Source organism: Anomaloglossus baeobatrachus, chromosome 8 (assembly GCF_048569485.1).
Source record: "Anomaloglossus baeobatrachus isolate aAnoBae1 chromosome 8, aAnoBae1.hap1, whole genome shotgun sequence".
NCBI classification, from domain to species: domain Eukaryota; kingdom Metazoa; phylum Chordata; class Amphibia; order Anura; family Aromobatidae; genus Anomaloglossus; species Anomaloglossus baeobatrachus.
Genome location: NC_134360.1, coordinates 88960615 through 88987441, shown reverse-complemented (window position 1 = coordinate 88987441; position 26827 = coordinate 88960615). Strand labels below are relative to the sequence as shown.

Genomic DNA, 26827 nt, shown 5'->3' with positions numbered 1-26827 from the left:
ACTTTGCAATCATCAAAAGAAACCAAATATTTCTGCACCACATGAAGTTTCATTGATCTTCATCATATGCAAACAGAATAGAGACAAACAATATCTTGTTAGCATTTCCTACTCTACATCAGTTAAGCATATGGCAGTTCCATCTATGTATCTGAAATAATTAATATTAAGGAAAATAACCCACACATCCACTTGGCCCCTAGATTGTGGACTGCTGATATCTACAACCCCAATTTCAAAAACTTTGGGACGCTGAGCGAAATGTAAAGAAAACAAGTATGCAATCATTTGGAAATCTCTTATTCTACAAGAGACAAAAGGGAGCTGTGTGGGAGCTCAGACTGTATATAGGAGGAGCGGTATGTGTGCTCATACTGTATATAGAGGGACTGTGGAGGCTCATACTGTATGTAGGGGTCTGTGTGGGGGCTCATACTGTATATAGGCGGCTTTGTAAGGACTCATACTGTATATAGGGGGCTATTATGTGGCTCATATTGAAGATATGAGGTGTTAGCATATGTACAGTAATTCTACTCAATATTAAGTGCTACAATTAATATCAATATAAAATAATTATAATGAATATATTAATATTGAGCAGAATTAAATTTCAGCCTATTGGTTTGTCTTCCACAACAGTCATGGTCTCTCGTGGCCCTTCGGGAATATTAATTGCCACCCCTGTATTATAGAGATTTAAATAACTCAGTAGTGTATTATCCAGCTAAAAACCTTTCTGTTGATTCTGAATTATCTAATATATAAAGCTGAATGTGTGTATGTGTGTATGTATGTATGTATGTATGTCCGTATGTCCGAGATTGGCATCTGCACCGTCGCAGCTACAGCCACAAAATTTTGCACAGTCACACTTCTGGACCCCGAGAGCGTCATAGGCTATGTTTTGAGGGGAAATTTTAACCCCGTACTTTACAGTTATTCGCCAAAAAACCTGCCTCCATTATAGCGAATGGTGCTGGGAGCCACAGTGCAGCCAGAACTTCAGAAGAATGCACAGCCACGCCCTTATATGGAATGTTGGCGTGTCACAATGCAGCCAGGGAAAGAGACAGACACAGACAGGGAAAGAGGCAGACACAGACAGGGTAAGAAACAGACATAGACAGGGTAAGAGACAGACACAAAGAGACAAACACAGACAAAGAGACAGACTGACAGGGAAAGAGACAGACACAGACAAAGAGACAGAAACAGACACAGGGAAACAGACAGGGAAAGAAAGGGAAAGAGACAGACAAGGTAAGAGACAGACAAACAGACAGACACAGGGAAAGAGACAGACAGGGAAAGAGAGGGAAAGAGAGAGACAGGTTAAGAGACAGACACAGACAGGTAAAGAGACAGACACAGACAAAAAGACAGAGACAGACACAGGGAAACAGACAGGGAAAGAAAGGGAAAGACAGGGAAAGAGACAGACAGGGAAAGTGACAGAGATAGATAGACAGGGAAAGAGATTGAGACAGCCGGAGAAAGAGACAGAGACAGTCAGAGACAGACAGGGAAAGAGGGAAAGAGAGGGAAAAAGACAGACTGGGAAAAAGACAGACAGGGTAAGTGACAGAGATAGATAGACAGACTATTTTGCTAACAGCAGTTATTAACCCGGGTGAAGCCGGGAAGTACAGCTAGTAGTTTTATATTTATGTAATCCTGATCTTTTAACTGTCAAATTTTCTCTTGCTAACAATATGAAAGGATACAGCACAGGCGTTGAAATTGGACTTATTGGTATACTGTTAATATTGTTCAAAAGTTCTTGAATTACTGCTTTCTTAGCTGGCTCATTTGGAATATGCTTGTTCTGTAACTATAAAACAAGTGACAAAGCTAAATATATGCAACAATATGTTAAATTAAATGTCCTTAAAATTTAGATTTAACCCTTTCATTATCAAGGCTGTAAGTAATATGTCATGACTACATACTGTCAAATCGAACAGACCATTCTCTATACTTACAAGAAAGAGGATCTTAGCCAGTTCACCCAATATTGCTTCCCGTGGTTGGAGCACACGAATCGATTTGACGAATGTGAAGCATCCAAGGTGTAAGTGGTAGAAATCCAGCTCCAAAAAATAGCTTAAAAACCCAAAAATAATTTTGCAAATTCTTAAAATGAGAGACAAATCCATCTTAAATCCAACATGCTGTGGCTTGTGTGCAGTGATAGCTCATGACTATGCATTACGGATGCAAAAAAGTACTTTATCAAGCTAATCTCTCCTTAAGTTTCTGATGCAAAAAAGCATCCTATAGCCAAGCTAAGTTCTCACTGAGCTGCTCAATGAGATATTACCATGAATAAAGGACGTTTTCTTAAGTCTGAAATGCGTAGCTATTGCCATGCTGGTTTTAAGATGGATTTCTATCTTTCTACCTCTTATACCTTGAATTCTCTATGCTCCTCCTTCTAGACCTGTGCTCTACCTTCAATATAGCTGACCACTCTCTCCTACTACAAAACTTAATTACCATATTTTTTGCTTTATAAGACGCACCTGATTATAAGACGCACCCCCAAATTTGGTGAAGGAATAGAGAATTGTTTAATAAATGGGGTCCGTCTTATAATGCCAGTGTCCGTCTAACAAATAATATAGGGTATATGTCCCTCATAGCCCCCTCATCCTAAAATTAGCCCCCTTAATCTGGATATGGCCACCTTATATTGAACACGTCCCCCAGTGATGCCACATTTCCGCTATGGCTGCCACACATCCTCTATGGCAGGCAGACAGGCCCACTGTGGCAGGCAGACAGGGCCACTGTGGCAGGCAGACAGGCCCACTGTTGCAGGCAGACAGGCCCACTGTGGCAGGCAGACAGGGCCACTGTGGCAGGCAGACAGGGCCACTGTGGCAGGCAGACAGGGCCACTGTGGCAAGCAGACAGGCCCACTGTGGCAGGCAGACAGGCCCACTGTGGCAGGCAGACAGGCCCACTGTGGCAGGCAGACAGGCCCATTGTGGCAGGCAGACAGGGCCACTGTGGCAGGCAGACAGGGCCACTGTGGCAGGCAGACAGGGCCACTGTGGCAAGCAGACAGGCCCACTGTGGCAGGCAGACAGGGCCACTGTGGCAGGCAGACAGGGCCACTGTGGCAAGCAGACAGACCCACTGTGGCAGGCAGACAGGGCCACTGTGGCAGGCAGACAGGGCCACTGTGGCAGGCAGACAGGCCCACTGTGGCAGGCAGACAGGGCCACTGTGGCAGGCAGACAGGGCCACTGTGGCAAGCAGACAGGCCCACTCTGGCAGGCAGACAGGCCCATTGTGGCAGGCAGATAGGGCCACTGTGGCAGGCAGACAGGGCCACTGTGGCAGGCACACATCACCCTCTGTTACATATCGCCCCCATGTTGCTGCTTTTAGTATAATAAACTCTTTACCTTCTGCAGCACAGTCCTGTCTCGTGTGTCCCTCCTCGGGGTTGAACTCCTCCTGTCTCCTGCACTTCCTACTTCCTAGTTCTAGTGGAGGTCATGTGATCGGGACAGCAGAGAGAGATATCTCTGCATGCCTAATCACAGCCAGCAGGAGGGAGACGGGCAGACGCTGGAGGAGGTGAGTAAAGAGTTTATTATTTTACTATGGGCAGCACGGGAGGCCATATCTAACACAGGGGGAGGGGGGGTCCCTGTGCAATCAAAGGTAAGCACAGGCAGATAATATGCACAGCTCCCCAGCCCATCAGCGCGATGCAGTTTCAGCACCACGCTTCTGATGGACAGCGGCTGTGCATATTATATAAGCGGGAGCAGGAGATCAAACGCTGCCGCTCCCAGCCCCAAGCAGTCCCCAGCACCGCTCCAGAGCTGCCCGCACCTCCACTGGACTCTGTGTATATATATATATATATATATATATATACACACCCCCCTCCCCTATATTCGGATTATAAGACGCACCCCCTACTTTCCCCCAAAATTTGGGGGAACAAAAGTGCGTCTTATAAAGCGAAAAATACGGTATTCATTCTTCACCACACAGTGGTATAACATTCTGGGCGGTACATGTGGTGTAAACATGCTCACTACATACCTGTTTGAATTCATTAAGGGGTGCAGTTTGTAAAGTGAGGTCATTTATGGGGGAGTCTGCTCTCCTGGAATGTCATGGGCTTTTATTATTATTATTATTATTATTATTATTATTACATCTGTAGTGGTGCTATCTTCTAATAAATAGTGTGACTTTCTGACACATATAATGTCATGGGCTTTCCCAATATGATATGACACCCTCAAAACTATTTCAGAAAAATTTGCACTCCAATATGGTGCTCCTGCCCTTCTGAGTTTTGCACTGAGCTTCAAAAATAGTTTTGACCAGATATGGGGTATCGGTGTACTCAAGAGAAATTGTGCAACACATTTTATGGTTCATAGTTAGACATTTAAAAATGAAAAACTTGGGACAAAAGCAACATTTTATTTTTCATTTGCTAAGCCTAATGTTATACAATTCTCTGAATTGCCTGAGGATTTAAAAATGCTCACTACACTCCTATATTAATTCCTCAAGAGGTGTAGATTCAAAAATTGGGTCACCTGTGGAGGGTTTCTGCTGTTTTAGTATATCAGGTGATTCTTAAATTTGACCTGGCATCTGCAATTTAATGCAGCCAAAATGGGGCTGCAAAATTCAAACAGCAATCTTTCCTTTCCAAGCCCTGCCATGTGTCCAAACAGTAGTTTTCCCCCCACATATGGGACATGATAGTACTGAGGAGTAATTGCACAACCAATTTTGGGGTCCCTTTTCTCCTGTTACCCTTGTGAAAATAAAAAATTGGGGCTAAAGTAACATTTTTGGATGAAAAAAATATATTTTATCATTTTCATGGCTCAATGTTATAAAATTCTGTAAAGCACCTGTGGGTTCAAGGTGCTCACCACACCTCTAGATAAATTCCTTGACGGTTGTAGTTTCCAAAATGGGGTCATTTGTGTGGGATTCCAATGCATAGGCACATCAGGGGCTCTGTAAATGCAACATGGCATCCGCTATCTATTCCAGCCAATTTTGCGCTCCAAAAGTCAAAAAGTACTCCTTCCCTTCCAAACCCTGTCGTGAGCTCCAACAGTAGTTATCCACCACATATGAGGTATTGGTGTACTCAGAAAAAATTGCGCATCACATTGTATGATGCATTTTCATCTGTTACTTTTCTGAAAATAAAAAGTTTGGGGCTAAAGCAATATTTCATTTTTTCCTTACACATTGCTTTAATTTTTGTGACGCACCTAAAGGGTTAATAAACTTCTTGAATGTGGTTTTTAGCAGCATGAAGGTTGCAGTTTTTAGAGTCGTGTCACTTTTGGGTATTTTCTGTCACATAGACTACTCAAAGTCCCCAAAAAAATTACGGTAGTTTTGTAAATTTTGTTTGCAAAAATAAAAATTGCTGATAAAACTTTTAGCCTTATAACTTTCTAACAAAAGCAAATATGCTGATGCAAAGTAAACATGTTGTAAATTGTAATTTTTTGTAAAGGTTTTTATATTTTGATATTTTTTTTTATAGATTAATGCAGATCGTATTTACCACTAATATAAAGCACAATGTGTCACAAAAAAATGTTTTAGAACTACTAGGAGATGTTGAAGCATTCCAGAGTTATTTCCACAGAAAATATGACCCTGGTAAGCATTGACAAAGTTGGCCTGGTCAGGAAGGTAAAAACAGGCTTTGGGGTGAAGGACTTAAGCATCTTTGCAATCTGATATGTTTCATAGTGGGTTTTTCTTTGCCATGTGTGAACTGTTGATTCACCATCTATGCTAATAAATGAAAACAAAACAACAAAAGATGTGCTAAGACAGAATTAAATGTACAGCACCTTGCGAAAATATTCACCCCCATGGCTTTTTAACTATTTTGTTACATTACAATTAGTGTTTAAGTATTTTTATAATCTGATTTGTCTGTGATGCATCAGCACTAAATAGTCTAAGTTGGGGAAGTGAAGTGAGAAAAATAAAGGCAAAAAATACATTTATGGGAAAAAAGAAAAAAAAATTGCCATGTGCGTATGTATTCACCCCTTGTGCTAGCCCCTAGAAATTTCTGTGTCACATCGTCTGCCAGTCTATATAGACATTTACAGACAGTCTGTCTGTCAGTATATATAGACATTTTCCGAAAGATCACCGAAGCAGCAACACCATTAAGCAAGAGGCACCACTAACCAAACAACACCATGAAGACCACGGAGATCTCCAGACAAGTCAGAGACAAAGTACAAGTCAAAGTTGGGTTCTAAACAAATATCCCAATCTCTGATGATCCCCCGGAGCACCATCACATCCATTATTATCAAATGGAAAGAACATGCTACCACAACAAACCTGCCAACAGAGGTCCAACCATAAAAACTCTCAGCCTGAGTAAGGAGGGCATTATTCAGAGGGGCAGATCAGAGACCAAAGGTAACCCTGAAGGAGCCGCGGAGTTCCCAAACAGAAACAGAAGAATCTGTCCGTATGTCCACAATAACCCATACATGCCATAGAGCTGGCCTCTGGAAGTGTGGCCAGAAAAAAAGACTTTACATACAGCCAAAAATTTGAAGGATCTTTTAGATTTTGCCAAAAGACATGTGGGAGACTCCCTAATTGTATGAAGGAAGGTGCTGTGGTGAGATGAGACCAAAATTAACATTTTGTCCACCAAAGTAAATGCTATGTCTGGGGCCAAACCAACACAGCTCATCACCACAAGAACACCATCCCCAGAGTCAAACATGGTGGTGGTAGCATCATGCTGTGGGGATGTTTTTTGGCCACAGGGACAGTCAAGGGGAAGATGAATGGTGCCAAATACAGGGATATTTTTGAGCAAAACATGCTTCAGTCTGTCAGTGATTTGAGATTGGGGCATAGGTTTGCTTTCTAATAAGACAGTAACTCAAAGCTTACTGCTAAAGAAATACTTGACTGGTTTAAGGGGAAATGTGTAAATTTATTGGAGTGGTCGAGTCGAAGCCTAGACCGTAGGCCAATTGAGAATTTGTGGTCAGACTTGAAGATTGCTGTTCACCAGAGGAAATAATCTAATTTGAAGGAGCTGGAGCAGTTTTCACTTAAGGAATGGGAAAAATCCCTGTGGCAAGATGTGGTATCAAAGTGAAGACAAAGAAAGCGTACAAAAAAAAAAAAATGTGTAACCAATCTTGACGTCATCACTCCATGTGCTACAGAGTGATGACTCATTTCCACGTGGAGCAAAACTGTGTCATGCTTTTTTTTTTGTACGCTGTCTTTGTCTGTACGCTGCTTTATAAGGATAACTCCTCATTGCCTGTAAGATTCTTTTCCCTGAGGAAGGAGGCAGATGAGTCTCTGAAACGCGTTGGAATGATCTAAATAAAAGAATAATTTCATGCATATCCATGCTCGTGGTTTCCTAGCGCGGCTTTGAACCCGTTTTCCTCCAGTCTTCACTTTGATACCTTCTGCTCTAACACGGGGCCGCTGCTGAACCACCTAAGCACTCATCCACGTTTTCAAAGGGGTTGTGACTGGCACAACCCTGCTAGGTGAGTGCATTACTCTTTTTCTTTTGCCCTGTAAATCGGGTAAACCCTATTGTGCTTTTTCTCTCCCACTACAGCTTGTGGCAAGATGTGGAAAGCTCATAGAGACTTATCCAAGCTTGCAGCTGTAATTGTTGCAAAAGAAGGCTCTACAAAGTACTGACTTTAGGGGGGTGAATAGTTATGCACACTGATGTTTTCAGTTATTTTGTCCTATTTGTTGTTTGTTTCTCAATATAAAGGAATCTAAATGTTCACAGTTTTAGGCATGTTCTATACATAATTGATGCAAATCTTAAAAAAAAACAAAAAAAAAACAACAGAAAAGCAAACTGTGAAATTCCAGGTTGTGAGGTAGCAAACATGAAGAATGCCAAGGGGGTGAATACTAACGAAAGGGACTGTAGATGTAAAATAATATTTTTATTGCATAATTTTTATAAAAGGGTTAACATCTATCATAACAAACACTGATATGAATGGCGGATGAGTCACAGAAATGGGTGGATAATCCCACATTAGAAGATTAGGAGGGCATTATAAAGTTCTATCCATATTCAATCAATATGTTCATAATTTAGTCCAAGTATGGGGGTGACATATATTTAATGAGTAGATAAAATGATTAATCTAAGCACAAGGATATAATGATGTGGTTTGAGGTGCCAACAATAGTAATGTTCCATACATTAAATAAAGTGCAAGTAGTGAATGTAGATGTAACACCATGATAGCGCTCACCCACCAAACACCTGACGCGCGTTTCACCAATGCTTTGTCAGGGAATTATTACATTAAATTAAAGTAAAATTCTAACCTGAAGCAAGAAAATCTGCAAATCCTGTAAAACAGTTTGTGGAAGATCAATATGTTTTAAATCCGATACATCATCAAGAATTTGAGCTATTTCATTTACTGTAAGAATGTTGAAGCTCTCATATTTCACGAACTAATAAAGAAAAAAAAAAGAAACATTATCAAATGTCAGTTTAACTTTCATATGACATAGTATGTGTAATAAAGTAAGCTACTAGTATTGTACCGTGATGAGGATAACAAACAAAAACAGCAAAAATTGGTACCAAATAAAACTTAACTTTTATTAAATAATCCTTTAAAAAGGAAGTAAGGGGTAACTCACTCCTATTAAAAAAGTTTATCCACAGTAAAAGAGTGCCCAAAACACTATTCCCCTTAATATGTCTCAGGGGCTAAATCAGGCCAATTTTAGCATGTGGGACTCATTCAGGAAACCAGAATATTAATGTGCAATCTGTATCATATAACATGCAAGATGACTGTTATAGATAAGACCTCTAGTATAGGTAGTTCAACAGTCTCAAAAAGAATATGGAACAGCCTCACCCATTATGGTGTAGTCCATCCACATCCAGCATGATTCTCATTTATCATAGGCGTCTCCGTGGTCCCTATAGTTCTGGACGCACGATCCCTTAAAATAAAATCAGTCCACCTCCATTCTCCCGACGCGTTTCATACAGATATTATTCTTCAGGGGAGTACCAAAACCAAAAACTGGACCTTATCCCAGTGCACCAGCCAAAACATACAAGCGGCAGCAGCGGGCTTCTTATCACTGTTAGTGACATAGAAAGCCATGGACCCCATAGGGGGGAGGGGCGACATGACCAGAGGGAAGGGAGGGAGTGAGGGGTTGATAAAGTTATAATGAGGGGCATTATGGGAAGATATAGGGGATTGGTGGAGAAAGGATCCCTGTAGGGGAGGGGGGGGGGGGAGTATAAAAGTGATGAGGGAGGGTCTTACCTCCCCTTTTGGACTCTGGATGGCGACAGATTGGAGACCCAGGACCAGGACCACGGAACCAGCATGGCGGACCTCAAGGAGCTGAATAGGCTGATCAGAGCGGCGATGGCGGTGCACAGGGCCCAGGCAGTGCAGTCCCACGTCAGGGCTGCCTGGGTTTCCCTGTCGGCACCTGCCCCTCGCTCCCCCTCTAGCCGCGGGCGGCGTTCGAGGCCTCCGCTCAGGTACTCTCCGGGCGCAGGGGGGGCGAGGAGGCCCAGCGAGAGCCCCCCTCGGGACCCTCCGCGGCGGGGCGGGCGGCAGCAGCTCCCAGCGTCTGCCCCGGCCGCCGGGAGGAATCTCCGGCGAGGCCACGGCGGCCGAGAAAGGGGCATGGCCAGCCCGGGGCCTTCTTCCGATGTCAGGCCTCGGGCTGGAGTGCAGAGCCCAGCGGCGTCTCCCGGCCGGGAGCAAGCCCGGCGATGGAATGAGGCCAGCGGTGGCCTGGATGGAGGCGAGCCCGGCCTGGGGCCTACTTCCGGTCCCAGGCCTCGGGCTAGATTCGGCAGGCCAGCGGCAGCCCGGGAACCGGGCCGTGCCCAGCGAGAACCGGAGGCACGGAGAGGGGGCGTGTCCAGCCTGGGGCCTGCTCTGGACGCCGGGCCCCCGGCGGTGGGGCATGTCCCGGCAGCTGCTTCTGGACAGGAGCGTGCCCGGCTTACGATGGAGGCCAACAGTACCCCCCGAGGACGGTGGGGGGGCCGGGCGCAGGCAGCCAGCAGGGGGACCGGTGTGGGCAGGCGCCACCCGGATACCTGTACGGCTGCGGAGGGCAGGAGGGACGGCGGGAGCCCCGCAGGGACCACCAGGTCCCTCAGGTCATCAGCACTGCGCCCGGCGGCCGCGGTTTCCCTCGGGCGGGGGAGGACCCAGAGGGAGGTCTCGGTCGGAGGCCCTGGAGGGCAGAAACTGGCGGTGGGGAGCCCCCTGAGCTCGGGGAGAGGCTCCTCCAGGAGGACTCGGTCGGCGGCGGCCCAGGGGACAGGACGGTCTTGTGGGCTGTCGCCGCACAGAAAGCAGAGGACGCCCACCGCCAGTGCCCACGCGGCTGCCCAGGAGGGTGGCTGTGGTGGAGGGGACGCATCGGCTGCGTTCTCTGGAGCTGGGACGGTGGAGGACGGCTACAGTGAGGAAGAAAAAGGAGCCCTCAGGTCGGGGGATGAATTAGAGGAGCCGATGGCGGACGACGTCGCAGTATCGAATTCCATCTCCACGTCACGGTCGGGTGAGCTAGGCGTGGATTCGGCATTGCTTGCGGCGCGGGGTGCTGGTGCTGGGGAGGTGGCTGCGGGCACGGCAGCGCCAGAGGGGTCAGCTTTGCTTAGCCAGTTGCTGGGGCTTTTGCAGGGTTTAGCGCGAGTGCCGGCGGCGGCCTGGACGGGGTCGGCGGTGGATGGCGCAGCGGTGGCTAGCGGCGAGAAGGCGCCGGTAGAGGCGGGTGTAGGTAGCGGAGTAGTGGAGCCTGCAGGCGATAAAGCGGGAGAAAAGGAGAAGGAAAAGGAGGATGAGGTGGTGCGGCTGGATGATAGGGCTAAGAGCGAGGTGTATGTGTGCTTTGAGGGACCGCTAGGGGCGCACCTCAAAAAAGAGGTGAGGGAAAAAATTTGGAAAGGGGAGTATGTGGAGATATTTTCCTTACTACCCCTGGAAAAATTTAACCTAGACAAGGTGAAGCCGAGCGATTCCAAGAAGGAAAATGAGGAGGAAGAAAAACGCCGTTATAGGCTCATTCCTCGTTCCTTTTCCAATTGGTTGCAGGCATTCCCAATTTTGGCTAGCGTGGTAGGGGAAAAGGAGCCGGAGCACTGCTCGGCTCTATTCGGCTATATGGATGCAATCGGGGAGGCGTATCGCACGTACGGGGGCTTGGCATGGCTGCGGTATGATGAGCAGTTTAGGCAGCGGAAGGCGTTGCGGCCCGGCATGCGGTGGGATCATAAGGACATTTCCTTATGGATGCGCTTAATGGCGGCCCTGAGCCAGCCCTTTCGTGGCGGTGCCGGGGGAACGGGAGCCGGGCCCTCGGGGATCCAGAAAAAGGGATTGTGCTGGCAATTTAACGAAGGCCAGTGCAAATTTGGTGCAGCGTGTAGGTTCAAGCATGAGTGCTCTGGCTGCGGGGGGGGACATAGTTTGTCCAAATGTTTTAAGAAAGGGAGAGGCAAGGCCGGGGACGGGTCTGGTAAAAGGGAGGACGCCGGTGAAAATAGAGGCGATGGCGCCGTTTTTAAGTAGGTATCAGGACGGGGCAGCGGCGTCGCTTTTGCGGTTTGGTTTTTTGTACAGTTTTCGGATTCCGTCGGCGGTTGAGGCATTGCCTCCGGTTTGTCGTAACTTACAGTCGGCAAGGGACCACTCTATGGTTGTGGGTGAGAAGTTGGGTAAAGAGGTTGAGCTGGGCAGGATTGGGGGCCCATTTGAGAGCCCTCCGTGCAGTAATTTGGTGGTGTCCCCGCTGGGGGTGGTGCCAAAGAAGGAGCCGAATAAATTTCGGCTCATTCATCATCTTTCATTTCCGGAGGGGTCGTCTGTGAATGACGGCATTGCGCCGGAATTGTCGGCGGTGTACTACGTCTCGTTCGACAAAGCGCTGGACTTGGTACGGGCGGCAGGACGCGGTGCATTGATGGCAAAGGCGGATGTAGAATCGGCGTTTCGTTTGTTGCCGGTGCATCCGGAGAGTCAGCACCTTCTGGGTTGCTGGTGGAACGGGAAGTTTTATGTTGATCGTTGTTTGCCCATGGGCTGTTCGATTTCTTATTCATATTTTGAGGCTTTTAGCTCCTTTGTTGAGTGGGTGGTGCGGGACGTGTCCGGCTTGTCATCCATTATTCATTATTTGGATGATTTTGTGTGTGTTGCGGGTTCCATGGTTTGCGCTGGTTTGTTGTTCGCCTTGCAGAGAGTGGCGGATCGTTTCGGGATCCCTTTGGCGCAGGAAAAAACGGAGGGGCCGGCGCCGGTTATGCGGTTCCTGGGGATTGAAATCGACTCGCTGGCCATGGAATGTAGGTTGCCAGAGGACAAGATTGTGGATTTGCGGAGTGCGATTGCAGCAATGCTGGCAGCAAAAAAAGTGCGGCTTAAGGTGGTACAGTCTTTGCTTGGAAAGCTGAATTTTGCATGCAGGATTATGCCGATGGGGCGTGTTTTCGCCAGGAGGTTGGCGACAGCTACGGCAGGCGTACGGTCCTCGGCGCATTTTGTGCGGGTCACGCGGGAGATCAAGGCAGATTTGTTGGTTTGGGACGTCTTCTTGCGGCATTTTAACGGCCGCACTTTGTGGTTGAAGAAGGTGGTGCCCAATGATGCTCTAATGCGATAATCAGGCAGTTGTACATGCAATAAACAGCTTGTCAGCGAAATCTGGACCGGTAGTGGCATATTTGCGGCATTTGGTGCTCAAGTGTTTGCTGTGGAATATTCATGTGGTTGCAAAACATGTGCCAGGGGTTGATAACGGGGTGGCTGACGCTTTATCTCGTTTTCAGTTCCACAGGTTTCGGGAGTTACTGCCGGGGGCAGACGAGATCGGAGCGGTGTGCCCAGAGGAATTGTGGAGCCTGGTGAGGCAGTGATTGCGGGTTTGATTAGGAATTCGGTGACCGAGGTGACGGTGCCGTTATGCTAAAGTGTGGGTTGAGTGGCAGGCAGTGCTGGGTGAGATGTTTGGTAACGGGCGAGTGGATTATTTATTGGCGCTCTTGGCATTGGTGAGTGAGGATTTTAGGGCTGGGAGGTCAGCGTCGGCTGTGGCGCTTAGGGTGGCGGCCGTGGCCTTTTGGTTAAAGGTTAGGGGTGAGCAGGACGTTTCACGGGACTTACGGGTAAGGCAGGCATTGAAAGGTTTTCGGAAAGGGGTGAAGGTGCGGGACACTAGGCAGCCCATTTCGTTGGACTTGTTACGGCGTTTGGTGGATGGTTTGCAGGGAATTTGTGTCTCAGCGTATGAGATGGTGTTGTTTGAAACTGCTTTTGTGTTAGCTTTTTTCGGGGCTTTTCGGATAGGCTTGTCATCACCCCTTGTTGTAAGGGGTATTTAATGTCCCAGATTGATATTCTGATAATGGCTCGAGGCTATTCCACCTCGTGCTACTCAATGCTCCTGTTCTTGATGTTGTTGTATGAGAAGTTTGTATTTTTCTGAAAACTCAATAAAAACCTTTATGATAAAATAAAAAAAAAAAAAAAAGTACAACTTGTCCTGTAAAAAACATGCCGTCATACTGTTATGCCATAAAATAAGAAGTAAAAATAGCTATGGCTTTGATATGTGGAGATTAAAAACAAACTTGAAAGAAGAATGGCTGAGGGTTAAAATTGTGTGTTTCTACTTTAGGTTTGTCATACAATAAGTTAAACATTTCTAATTTACTAAGATTTCATAGTAAGATTGACTCTGTATATTTGGTGTCTGTGAAAGGCTATAAAAATCAACAACAAAAAACATACAATACAAATACAATGGAGTGTTGAAAAAAAGACAAGAACTCTGAAACAATGAAAGTGAATTTATTTTTAATAACTTTGCAATCATCAAAAGAAACCAAATATTTCTGCACCACATGAAGTTTCATTGATCTTCATCATATGCAAACAGAATAGAGACAAACAATATCTTGTTAGCATTTCCTACTCTACATCAGTTAAGCATATGGCAGTTCCATCTATGTATCTGAAATAATTAATATTAAGGAAAATAACCCACACATCCACTTGGCCCCTAGATTGTGGACTGCTGATATCTACAACCCCAATTTCAAAAACTTTGGGACGCTGAGCGAAATGTAAAGAAAACAAGTATGCAATCATTTGGAAATCTCTTATTCTACAAGAGACAAAAGGGAGCTGTGTGGGAGCTCAGACTGTATATAGGAGGAGCGGTATGTGTGCTCATACTGTATATAGAGGGACTGTGGAGGCTCATACTGTATGTAGGGGTCTGTGTGGGGGCTCATACTGTATATAGGCGGCTTTGTAAGGACTCATACTGTATATAGGGGGCTATTATGTGGCTCATATTGAAGATATGAGGTGTTAGCATATGTACAGTAATTCTACTCAATATTAAGTGCTACAATTAATATCAATATAAAATAATTATAATGAATATATTAATATTGAGCAGAATTAAATTTCAGCCTATTGGTTTGTCTTCCACAACAGTCATGGTCTCTCGTGGCCCTTCGGGAATATTAATTGCCACCCCTGTATTATAGAGATTTAAATAACTCAGTAGTGTATTATCCAGCTAAAAACCTTTCTGTTGATTCTGAATTATCTAATATATAAAGCTGAATGTGTGTATGTGTGTATGTATGTATGTATGTATGTCCGTATGTCCGAGATTGGCATCTGCACCGTCGCAGCTACAGCCACAAAATTTTGCACAGTCACACTTCTGGACCCCGAGAGCGTCATAGGCTATGTTTTGAGGGGAAATTTTAACCCCGTACTTTACAGTTATTCGCCAAAAAACCTGCCTCCATTATAGCGAATGGTGCTGGGAGCCACAGTGCAGCCAGAACTTCAGAAGAATGCACAGCCACGCCCTTATATGGAATGTTGGCGTGTCACAATGCAGCCAGGGAAAGAGACAGACACAGACAGGGAAAGAGGCAGACACAGACAGGGTAAGAAACAGACATAGACAGGGTAAGAGACAGACACAAAGAGACAAACACAGACAAAGAGACAGACTGACAGGGAAAGAGACAGACACAGACAAAGAGACAGAAACAGACACAGGGAAACAGACAGGGAAAGAAAGGGAAAGAGACAGACAAGGTAAGAGACAGACAAACAGACAGACACAGGGAAAGAGACAGACAGGGAAAGAGAGGGAAAGAGAGAGACAGGTTAAGAGACAGACACAGACAGGTAAAGAGACAGACACAGACAAAAAGACAGAGACAGACACAGGGAAACAGACAGGGAAAGAAAGGGAAAGACAGGGAAAGAGACAGACAGGGAAAGTGACAGAGATAGATAGACAGGGAAAGAGATTGAGACAGCCGGAGAAAGAGACAGAGACAGTCAGAGACAGACAGGGAAAGAGGGAAAGAGAGGGAAAAAGACAGACTGGGAAAAAGACAGACAGGGTAAGTGACAGAGATAGATAGACAGACTATTTTGCTAACAGCAGTTATTAACCCGGGTGAAGCCGGGAAGTACAGCTAGTAGTTTTATATTTATGTAATCCTGATCTTTTAACTGTCAAATTTTCTCTTGCTAACAATATGAAAGGATACAGCACAGGCGTTGAAATTGGACTTATTGGTATACTGTTAATATTGTTCAAAAGTTCTTGAATTACTGCTTTCTTAGCTGGCTCATTTGGAATATGCTTGTTCTGTAACTATAAAACAAGTGACAAAGCTAAATATATGCAACAATATGTTAAATTAAATGTCCTTAAAATTTAGATTTAACCCTTTCATTATCAAGGCTGTAAGTAATATGTCATGACTACATACTGTCAAATCGAACAGACCATTCTCTATACTTACAAGAAAGAGGATCTTAGCCAGTTCACCCAATATTGCTTCCCGTGGTTGGAGCACACGAATCGATTTGACGAATGTGAAGCATCCAAGGTGTAAGTGGTAGAAATCCAGCTCCAAAAAATAGCTTAAAAACCCAAAAATAATTTTGCAAATTCTTAAAATGAGAGACAAATCCATCTTAAATCCAACATGCTGTGGCTTGTGTGCAGTGATAGCTCATGACTATGCATTACGGATGCAAAAAAGTACTTTATCAAGCTAATCTCTCCTTAAGTTTCTGATGCAAAAAAGCATCCTATAGCCAAGCTAAGTTCTCACTGAGCTGCTCAATGAGATATTACCATGAATAAAGGACGTTTTCTTAAGTCTGAAATGCGTAGCTATTGCCATGCTGGTTTTAAGATGGATTTCTATCTTTCTACCTCTTATACCTTGAATTCTCTATGCTCCTCCTTCTAGACCTGTGCTCTACCTTCAATATAGCTGACCACTCTCTCCTACTACAAAACTTAATTACCATATTTTTTGCTTTATAAGACGCACCTGATTATAAGACGCACCCCCAAATTTGGTGAAGGAATAGAGAATTGTTTAATAAATGGGGTCCGTCTTATAATGCCAGTGTCCGTCTAACAAATAATATAGGGTATATGTCCCTCATAGCCCCCTCATCCTAAAATTAGCCCCCTTAATCTGGATATGGCCACCTTATATTGAACACGTCCCCCAGTGATGCCACATTTCCGCTATGGCTGCCACACATCCTCTATGGCAGGCAGACAGGCCCACTGTGGCAGGCAGACAGGGCCACTGTGGCAGGCAGACAGGCCCACTGTTGCAGGCAGACAGGCCCACTGTGGCAGGCAGACAGGGCCACTGTGGCAGGCAGACAGGGCCACTGTGGCAGGCAGACAGGGCCACTGTGGCAAGCAGACAGGCCCACTGTGGCAGGCAGACAGGCCCACTGTGGCAGGCAGACAGGCCCACTGTGGCAGGCAGACAGGCCCATTGTGGCAGGCAGACAGGGCCACTGTGGCAGGCAGACAGGGCCACTGTGGCAGGCAGACAGGGCCACTGTGGCAAGCAGACAGGCCCACTGTGGCAGGCAGACAGGGCCACTGTGGCAGGCAGACAGGGCCACTGTGGCAAGCAGACAGACCCACTGTGGCAGGCAGACAGGGCCACTGTGGCAGGCAGACAGGGCCACTGTGGCAGGCAGACAGGCCCACTGTGGCAGGCAGACAGGGCCACTGTGGCAAGCAGACAGGCCCACTCTGGCAGGCAGACAGGCCCATTGTGGCAGGCAGATAGGGCCACTGTGGCAGGCAGACAGGGCCACTGTGGCAGGCACACATCACCCTCTGTTACATATCGCCCCCATGTTGCTGCTTTTAGTATAATAAACTCTTTACCTTCTGCAGCACAGTCCTGTCTCGTGTGTCCCTCCTCGGGGTTGAACTCCTCCTGTCTCCTGCACTTCCTACTTCCTAGTTCTAGTGGAGGTCATGTGATCGGGACAGCAGAGAGAGATATCTCTGCATGCCTAATCACAGCCAGCAGGAGGGAGACGGGCAGACGCTGGAGGAGGTGAGTAAAGAGTTTATTATTTTACTATGGGCAGCACGGGAGGCCATATCTAACACAGGGGGAGGGGGGGTCCCTGTGCAATCAAAGGTAAGCACAGGCAGATAATATGCACAGCTCCCCAGCCCATCAGCGCGATGCAGTTTCAGCACCACGCTTCTGATGGACAGCGGCTGTGCATATTATATAAGCGGGAGCAGGAGATCAAACGCTGCCGCTCCCAGCCCCAAGCAGTCCCCAGCACCGCTCCAGAGCTGCCCGCACCTCCACTGGACTCTGTGTATATATATATATATATATATATATATATACACACCCCCCTCCCCTATATTCGGATTATAAGACGCACCCCCTACTTTCCCCCAAAATTTGGGGGAACAAAAGTGCGTCTTATAAAGCGAAAAATACGGTATTCATTCTTCACCACACAGTGGTATAACATTCTGGGCGGTACATGTGGTGTAAACATGCTCACTACATACCTGTTTGAATTCATTAAGGGGTGCAGTTTGTAAAGTGAGGTCATTTATGGGGGAGTCTGCTCTCCTGGAATGTCATGGGCTTTTATTATTATTATTATTATTATTATTATTATTACATCTGTAGTGGTGCTATCTTCTAATAAATAGTGTGACTTTCTGACACATATAATGTCATGGGCTTTCCCAATATGATATGACACCCTCAAAACTATTTCAGAAAAATTTGCACTCCAATATGGTGCTCCTGCCCTTCTGAGTTTTGCACTGAGCTTCAAAAATAGTTTTGACCAGATATGGGGTATCGGTGTACTCAAGAGAAATTGTGCAACACATTTTATGGTTCATAGTTAGACATTTAAAAATGAAAAACTTGGGACAAAAGCAACATTTTATTTTTCATTTGCTAAGCCTAATGTTATACAATTCTCTGAATTGCCTGAGGATTTAAAAATGCTCACTACACTCCTATATTAATTCCTCAAGAGGTGTAGATTCAAAAATTGGGTCACCTGTGGAGGGTTTCTGCTGTTTTAGTATATCAGGTGATTCTTAAATTTGACCTGGCATCTGCAATTTAATGCAGCCAAAATGGGGCTGCAAAATTCAAACAGCAATCTTTCCTTTCCAAGCCCTGCCATGTGTCCAAACAGTAGTTTTCCCCCCACATATGGGACATGATAGTACTGAGGAGTAATTGCACAACCAATTTTGGGGTCCCTTTTCTCCTGTTACCCTTGTGAAAATAAAAAATTGGGGCTAAAGTAACATTTTTGGATGAAAAAAATATATTTTATCATTTTCATGGCTCAATGTTATAAAATTCTGTAAAGCACCTGTGGGTTCAAGGTGCTCACCACACCTCTAGATAAATTCCTTGACGGTTGTAGTTTCCAAAATGGGGTCATTTGTGTGGGATTCCAATGCATAGGCACATCAGGGGCTCTGTAAATGCAACATGGCATCCGCTATCTATTCCAGCCAATTTTGCGCTCCAAAAGTCAAAAAGTACTCCTTCCCTTCCAAACCCTGTCGTGAGCTCCAACAGTAGTTATCCACCACATATGAGGTATTGGTGTACTCAGAAAAAATTGCGCATCACATTGTATGATGCATTTTCATTTGTTACTTTTCTGAAAATAAAAAGTTTGGGGCTAAAGCAATATTTCATTTTTTCCTTACACATTGCTTTAATTTTTGTGACGCACCTAAAGGGTTAATAAACTTCTTGAATGTGGTTTTTAGCAGCATGAAGGTTGCAGTTTTTAGAGTCGTGTCACTTTTGGGTATTTTCTGTCACATAGACTACTCAAAGTCCCCAAAAAAATTACGGTAGTTTTGTAAATTTTGTTTGCAAAAATAAAAATTGCTGATAAAACTTTTAGCCTTATAACTTTCTAACAAAAGCAAATATGCTGATGCAAAGTAAACATGTTGTAAATTGTAATTTATTCACTATTTTGTGTGATATAACTCTTTGGTTTAAGGGCATGTTCAAAGTTTGAAAATTGTGCAATTTTCTATTTTTTGTAAAGGTTTTTATATTTTGATATTTTTTTTTATAGATTAATGCAGATCGTATTTACCACTAATATAAAGCACAATGTGTCACAAAAAAATGTTTTAGAACTACTAGGAGATGTTGAGACCACGGGGGAACACTATTCTCCTTAAGGAGACTTTGCAAGCCAGTCTGAAGCATTCCAGAGTTATTTCCACAGAAAATATGACCCTGGTAAGCATTGACAAAGTTGGCCTGGTCAGGAAGGTAAAAACAGGCTTTGGGGTGAAGGACTTAAGCATCTTTGCAATCTGATATGTTTCATAGTGGGTTTTTCTTTGCCATGTGTGAACTGTTGATTCACCATCTATGCTAATAAATGAAAACAAAACAACAAAAGATGTGCTAAGACAGAATTAAATGTACAGCACCTTGCGAAAATATTCACCCCCATGGCTTTTTAACTATTTTGTTACATTACAATTAGTGTTTAAGTATTTTTATAATCTGATTTGTCTGTGATGCATCAGCACTAAATAGTCTAAGTTGGGGAAGTGAAGTGAGAAAAATAAAGGCAAAAAATACATTTATGGGAAAAAAGAAAAAAAAATTGCCATGTGCGTATGTATTCACCCCTTGTGCTAGCCCCTAGAAATTTCTGTGTCACATCGTCTGCCAGTCTATATAGACATTTACAGACAGTCTGTCTGTCAGTATATATAGACATTTTCCGAAAGATCACCGAAGCAGCAACACCATTAAGCAAGAGGCACCACTAACCAAACAACACCATGAAGACCACGGAGATCTCCAGACAAGTCAGAGACAAAGTACAAGTCAAAGTTGGGTTCTAAACAAATATCCCAATCTCTGATGATCCCCCGGAGCACCATCACATCCATTATTATCAAATGGAAAGAACATGCTACCACAACAAACCTGCCAACAGAGGTCCAACCATAAAAACTCTCAGCCTGAGTAAGGAGGGCATTATTCAGAGGGGCAGATCAGAGACCAAAGGTAACCCTGAAGGAGCCGCGGAGTTCCCAAACAGAAACAGAAGAATCTGTCCGTATGTCCACAATAACCCATACATGCCATAGAGCTGGCCTCTGGAAGTGTGGCCAGAAAAAAAGACTTTACATACAGCCAAAAATTTGAAGGATCTTTTAGATTTTGCCAAAAGACATGTGGGAGACTCCCTAATTGTATGAAGGAAGGTGCTGTGGTGAGATGAGACCAAAATTAACATTTTGTCCACCAAAGTAAATGCTATGTCTGGGGCCAAACCAACACAGCTCATCACCACAAGAACACCATCCCCAGAGTCAAACATGGTGGTGGTAGCATCATGCTGTGGGGATGTTTTTTGGCCACAGGGACAGTCAAGGGGAAGATGAATGGTGCGAAATACAGGGATATTTTTGAGCAAAACATGCTTCAGTCTGTCAGTGATTTGAGATTGGGGCATAGGTTTGCTTTCTAATAAGACAGTAACTCAAAGCTTACTGCTAAAGAAATACTTGACTGGTTTAAGGGGAAATGTGTAAATTTATTGGAGTGGTCGAGTCGAAGCCTAGACCGTAGGCCAATTGAGAATTTGTGGTCAGACTTGAAGATTGCTGTTCACCAGAGGAAATAATCTAATTTGAAGGAGCTGGAGCAGTTTTCACTTAAGGAATGGGAAAAATCCCTGTGGCAAGATGTGGTATCAAAGTGAAGACAAAGAAAGCGTACAAAAAAAAAAAAAAGTGTAACCAATCTTGACGTCATCACTCCATGTGCTACAGAGTGATGACTCATTTCCACGTGGAGCAAAACTGTGTCATGCTTTTTTTTTTGTACGCTGTCTTTGTCTGTACGCTGCTTTATAAGGATAACTCCTCATTGCCTGTAAGATTCTTTTCCCTGAGGAAGGAGGCAGATGAGTCTCTGAAACGCGTTGGAATGATCTAAATAAAAGAATAATTTCATGCATATCCATGCTCGTGGTTTCCTAGCGCGGCTTTGAACCCGTTTTCCTCCAGTCTTCACTTTGATACCTTCTGCTCTAACACGGGGCCGCTGCTGAACCACCTAAGCACTCATCCACGTTTTCAAAGGGGTTGTGACTGGCACAACCCTGCTAGGTGAGTGCATTACTCTTTTTCTTTTGCCCTGTAAATCGGGTAAACCCTATTGTGCTTTTTCTCTCCCACTACAGCTTGTGGCAAGATGTGGAAAGCTCATAGAGACTTATCCAAGCTTGCAGCTGTAATTGTTGCAAAAGAAGGCTCTACAAAGTACTGACTTTAGGGGGGTGAATAGTTATGCACACTGATGTTTTCAGTTATTTTGTCCTATTTGTTGTTTGTTTCTCAATATAAAGGAATCTAAATGTTCACAGTTTTAGGCATGTTCTATACATAATTGATGCAAATCTTAAAAAAAAACAAAAAAAAAAAAACAGAAAAGCAAACTGTGAAATTCCAGGTTGTGAGGTAGCAAACATGAAGAATGCCAAGGGGGTGAATACTAACGAAAGGGACTGTAGATGTAAAATAATATTTTTATTGCATAATTTTTATAAAAGGGTTAACATCTATCATAACAAACACTGATATGAATGGCGGATGAGTCACAGAAATGGGTGGATAATCCCACATTAGAAGATTAGGAGGGCATTATAAAGTTCTATCCATATTCAATCAATATGTTCATAATTTAGTCCAAGTATGGGGGTGACATATATTTAATGAGTAGATAAAATGATTAATCTAAGCACAAGGATATAATGATGTGGTTTGAGGTGCCAACAATAGTAATGTTCCATACATTAAATAAAGTGCAAGTAGTGAATGTAGATGTAACACCATGATAGCGCTCACCCACCAAACACCTGACGCGCGTTTCACCAATGCTTTGTCAGGGAATTATTACATTAAATTAAAGTAAAATTCTAACCTGAAGCAAGAAAATCTGCAAATCCTGTAAAACAGTTTGTGGAAGATCAATATGTTTTAAATCCGATACATCATCAAGAATTTGAGCTATTTCATTTACTGTAAGAATGTTGAAGCTCTCATATTTCACGAACTAATAAAGAAAAAAAAAAGAAACATTATCAAATGTCAGTTTAACTTTCATATGACATAGTATGTGTAATAAAGTAAGCTACTAGTATTGTACCGTGATGAGGATAACAAACAAAAACAGCAAAAATTGGTACCAAATAAAACTTAACTTTTATTAAATAATCCTTTAAAAAGGAAGTAAGGGGTAACTCACTCCTATTAAAAAAGTTTATCCACAGTAAAAGAGTGCCCAAAACACTATTCCCCTTAATATGTCTCAGGGGCTAAATCAGGCCAATTTTAGCATGTGGGACTCATTCAGGAAACCAAAATATTAATGTGCAATCTGTATCATATAACATGCAAGATGACTGTTATAGATAAGACCTCTAGTATAGGTAGTTCAACAGTCTCAAAAAGAATATGGAACAGCCTCACCCATTATGGTGTAGTCCATCCACATCCAGCATGATTCTCATTTATCATAGGCGTCTCCGTGGTCCCTATAGTTCTGGACGCACGATCCCTTAAAATAAAATCAGTCCACCTCCATTCTCCCGACGCGTTTCATACAGATATTATTCTTCAGGGGAGTACCAAAACCAAAAACTGGACCTTATCCCAGTGCACCAGCCAAAACATACAAGCGGCAGCAGCGGGCTTCTTATCACTGTTAGTGACATAGAAAGCCATGGACCCCATAGGGGGGAGGGGCGACATGACCAGAGGGAAGGGAGGGAGTGAGGGGTTGATAAAGTTATAATGAGGGGCATTATGGGAAGATATAGGGGATTGGTGGAGAAAGGATCCCTGTAGGGGGGGGGGGGAGTATAAAAGTGATGAGGGAGGGTCTTACCTCCCCTTTTGGACTCTGGATGGCGACAGATTGGAGACCCAGGACCAGGACCACGGAACCAGCATGGCGGACCTCAAGGAGCTGAATAGGCTGATCAGAGCGGCGATGGCGGTGCACAGGGCCCAGGCAGTGCAGTCCCACGTCAGGGCTGCCTGGGTTTCCCTGTCGGCACCTGCCCCTCGCTCCCCCTCTAGCCGCGGGCGGCGTTCGAGGCCTCCGCTCAGGTACTCTCCGGGCGCAGGGAGGGCGAGGAGGCCCAGCGAGAGGCCCCCTTGGGACCCTCCGCGGCGGGGCGGGCGGCAGCAGCTCCCAGCGTCTGCCCCGGCCGCCGGGAGGAATCTCCGGCGAGGCCGCGGCGGCCGAGAAAGGGGCATGGCCAGCCCGGGGCCTTCTTCCGATGTCAGGCCTCGGGCTGGAGTGCAGAGCCCAGCGGCGTCTCCCGGCCGGGAGCAAGCCCGGCGATGGAATGAGGCCAGCGGTGGCCTGGATGGAGGCGAGCCCGGCCTGGGGCCTACTTCCGGTCCCAGGCCTCGGGCTAGATTCGGCAGGCCAGCGGCAGCCCGGGAACCGGGCCGTGCCCAGCGAGAACCGGAGGCACGGAGAGGGGGCGTGTCCAGCCTGGGGCCTGCTCTGGACGCCGGGCCCCCGGCGGTGGGGCACGTCCCGGCAGCTGCTTCTGGACAGGAGCGTGCCCGGCTTACGATGGAGGCCAACAGTACCCCCCGAGGACGGTGGGGGGGCCGGGCGCAGGCAGCCAGCAGGGGGACCGGTGTGGGCAGGCGCCACCCGGATACCTGTACGGCTGCGGAGGGCAGGAGGGACGGCGGGAGCCCCGCAGGGACCACCAGGTCCCTCAGGTCATCAGCACTGCGCCCGGCGGCCGCGGTTTCCCTCGGGCGGGGGAGGACCCAGAGGGAGGTCTCGGTCGGAGGCCCTGGAGGGCAGAAACCGGCGGTGGGGAGCCCCCTGAGCTCGGGGAGAGGCTCCTCCAGGAGGACTCGGTCGGCGGCGGCCCAGGGGACAGGACGGTCTTGTGGGCTGTCGCCGCACAGAAAGCAGAGGACGCCCACCGCCAGTGCCCACGCGGCTGCCCAGGAGGGTGGCTGTGGTGGAGGGGACGCATCGGCTGCGTTCTCTGGAGCTGGGACGGTGGAGGACGGCTACAGTGAGGAAGAAAAAGGAGCCCTCAGGTCGGGGGATGAATTAGAGGAGCCGATGGCGGACGACGTCGCAGTATCGAATTCCATCTCCACGTCACGGTCGGGTGAGCTGGGCGTGGATTCGGCATTGCTTGCGGCGCGGGGTGCTGGGGAGGTGGCTGCGGGCACGGCAGCGCCAGAGGGGTCAGCTTTGCTTAGCCAGTTGCTGGGGCTTTTGCAGGGTTTAGCGCGAGTGCCGGCGGCGGCCTGGACGGGGTCGGCGGTGGATGGCGCAGCGGTGGCTAGCGGCGAGAAGGCGCCGGTAGAGGCGGGTGTAGGTAGCGGAGTAGTGGAGCCTGCAGGCGATAAAGCGGGAGAAAAGGAGAAGGAAAAGGAGGATGAGGTGGTGCGGCTGGATGATAGGGCTAAGAGCGAGGTGTATGTGTGCTTTGAGGGACCGCTAGGGGCGCACCTCAAAAAAGAGGTGAGGGAAAAAATTTGGAAAGGGGAGTATGTGGAGATATTTTCCTTACTACCCCTGGAAAAATTTAACCTAGACAAGGTGAAGCCGAGCGATTCCAAGAAGGAAAATGAGGAGGAAGAAAAACGCCGTTATAGGCTCATTCCTCGTTCCTTTTCCAATTGGTTGCAGGCATTCCCAATTTTGGCTAGCGTGGTAGGGGAAAAGGAGCCGGAGCACTGCTCGGCTCTATTCGGCTATATGGATGCAATCGGGGAGGCGTATCGCACGTACGGGGGCTTGGCATGGCTGCGGTATGATGAGCAGTTTAGGCAGCGGAAGGCGTTGCGGCCCGGCATGCGGTGGGATCATAAGGACATTTCCTTATGGATGCGCTTAATGGCGGCCCTGAGCCAGCCCTTTCGTGGCGGTGCCGGGGGAACGGGAGCCGGGCCCTCGGGGATCCAGAAAAAGGGATTGTGCTGGCAATTTAACGAAGGCCAGTGCAAATTTGGTGCAGCGTGTAGGTTCAAGCATGAGTGCTCTGGCTGCGGGGGGGGACATAGTTTGTCCAAATGTTTTAAGAAAGGGAGAGGCAAGGCCGGGGACGGGTCTGGTAAAAGGGAGGACGCCGGTGAAAATAGAGGCGATGGCGCCGTTTTTAAGTAGGTATCAGGACGGGGCAGCGGCGTCGCTTTTGCGGTTTGGTTTTTTGTACAGTTTTCGGATTCCGTCGGCGGTTGAGGCATTGCCTCCGGTTTGTCGTAACTTACAGTCGGCAAGGGACCACTCTATGGTTGTGGGTGAGAAGTTGGGTAAAGAGGTTGAGCTGGGCAGGATTGGGGGCCCATTTGAGAGCCCTCCGTGCAGTAATTTGGTGGTGTCCCCGCTGGGGGTGGTGCCAAAGAAGGAGCCGAATAAATTTCGGCTCATTCATCATCTTTCATTTCCGGAGGGGTCGTCTGTGAATGACGGCATTGCGCCGGAATTGTCGGCGGTGTACTACGTCTCGTTCGACAAAGCGCTGGACTTGGTACGGGCGGCAGGACGCGGTGCATTGATGGCAAAGGCGGATGTAGAATCGGCGTTTCGTTTGTTGCCGGTGCATCCGGAGAGTCAGCACCTTCTGGGTTGCTGGTGGAACGGGAAGTTTTATGTTGATCGTTGTTTGCCCATGGGCTGTTCGATTTCTTATTCATATTTTGAGGCTTTTAGCTCCTTTGTTGAGTGGGTGGTGCGGGACGTGTCCGGCTTGTCATCCATTATTCATTATTTGGATGATTTTGTGTGTGTTGCGGGTTCCATGGTTTGCGCTGGTTTGTTGTTCGCCTTGCAGAGAGTGGCGGATCGTTTCGGGATCCCTTTGGCGCAGGAAAAAACGGAGGGGCCGGCGCCGGTTATGCGGTTCCTGGGGATTGAAATCGACTCGCTGGCCATGGAATGTAGGTTGCCAGAGGACAAGATTGTGGATTTGCGGAGTGCGATTGCAGCAATGCTGGCAGCAAAAAAAGTGCGGCTTAAGGTGGTACAGTCTTTGCTTGGAAAGCTGAATTTTGCATGCAGGATTATGCCGATGGGGCGTGTTTTCGCCAGGAGGTTGGCGACAGCTACGGCAGGCGTACGGTCCTCGGCGCATTTTGTGCGGGTCACGCGGGAGATCAAGGCAGATTTGTTGGTTTGGGACGTCTTCTTGCGGCATTTTAACGGCCGCACTTTGTGGTTGAAGAAGGTGGTGCCCAATGATGCTCTAATGCGATAATCAGGCAGTTGTACATGCAATAAACAGCTTGTCAGCGAAATCTGGACCGGTAGTGGCATATTTGCGGCATTTGGTGCTCAAGTGTTTGCTGTGGAATA

The 26827-nt window shown here is 46.4% G+C and overlaps 1 protein-coding gene and 1 long non-coding RNA gene across 2 annotated transcripts in view; both read right to left on the bottom strand.

The window, feature by feature from the left end:
* Window positions 1-39: 39 nt before the first annotated feature.
* On the bottom strand, window positions 40-8497 carry LOC142249263 (uncharacterized). Its single transcript, XR_012725016.1, has 3 exons — window positions 8383-8497; window positions 1728-1834; window positions 40-151 (listed from the first exon to the last, which is right to left on the bottom strand). It is a non-coding gene; the product is annotated as an uncharacterized LOC142249263 (long non-coding RNA).
* A 5458-nt stretch (window positions 8498-13955) lies between these two features.
* Window positions 13956-26827, bottom strand: part of MEI1 (meiotic double-stranded break formation protein 1) — a 902984-nt gene continuing 890112 nt past the window's right edge. Inside the window, exons 29-31 of the mRNA XM_075321882.1 lie at window positions 22406-22537; window positions 15644-15750; window positions 13956-14067 (exon numbers count right to left, since the gene is read on the bottom strand). Coding sequence (XP_075177997.1) covers window positions 14025-14067; window positions 15644-15750; window positions 22406-22537 — 282 coding nt within the window. The 3' untranslated portion in view covers window positions 13956-14024. The remainder of the gene's footprint in view (window positions 14068-15643; window positions 15751-22405; window positions 22538-26827) is intronic.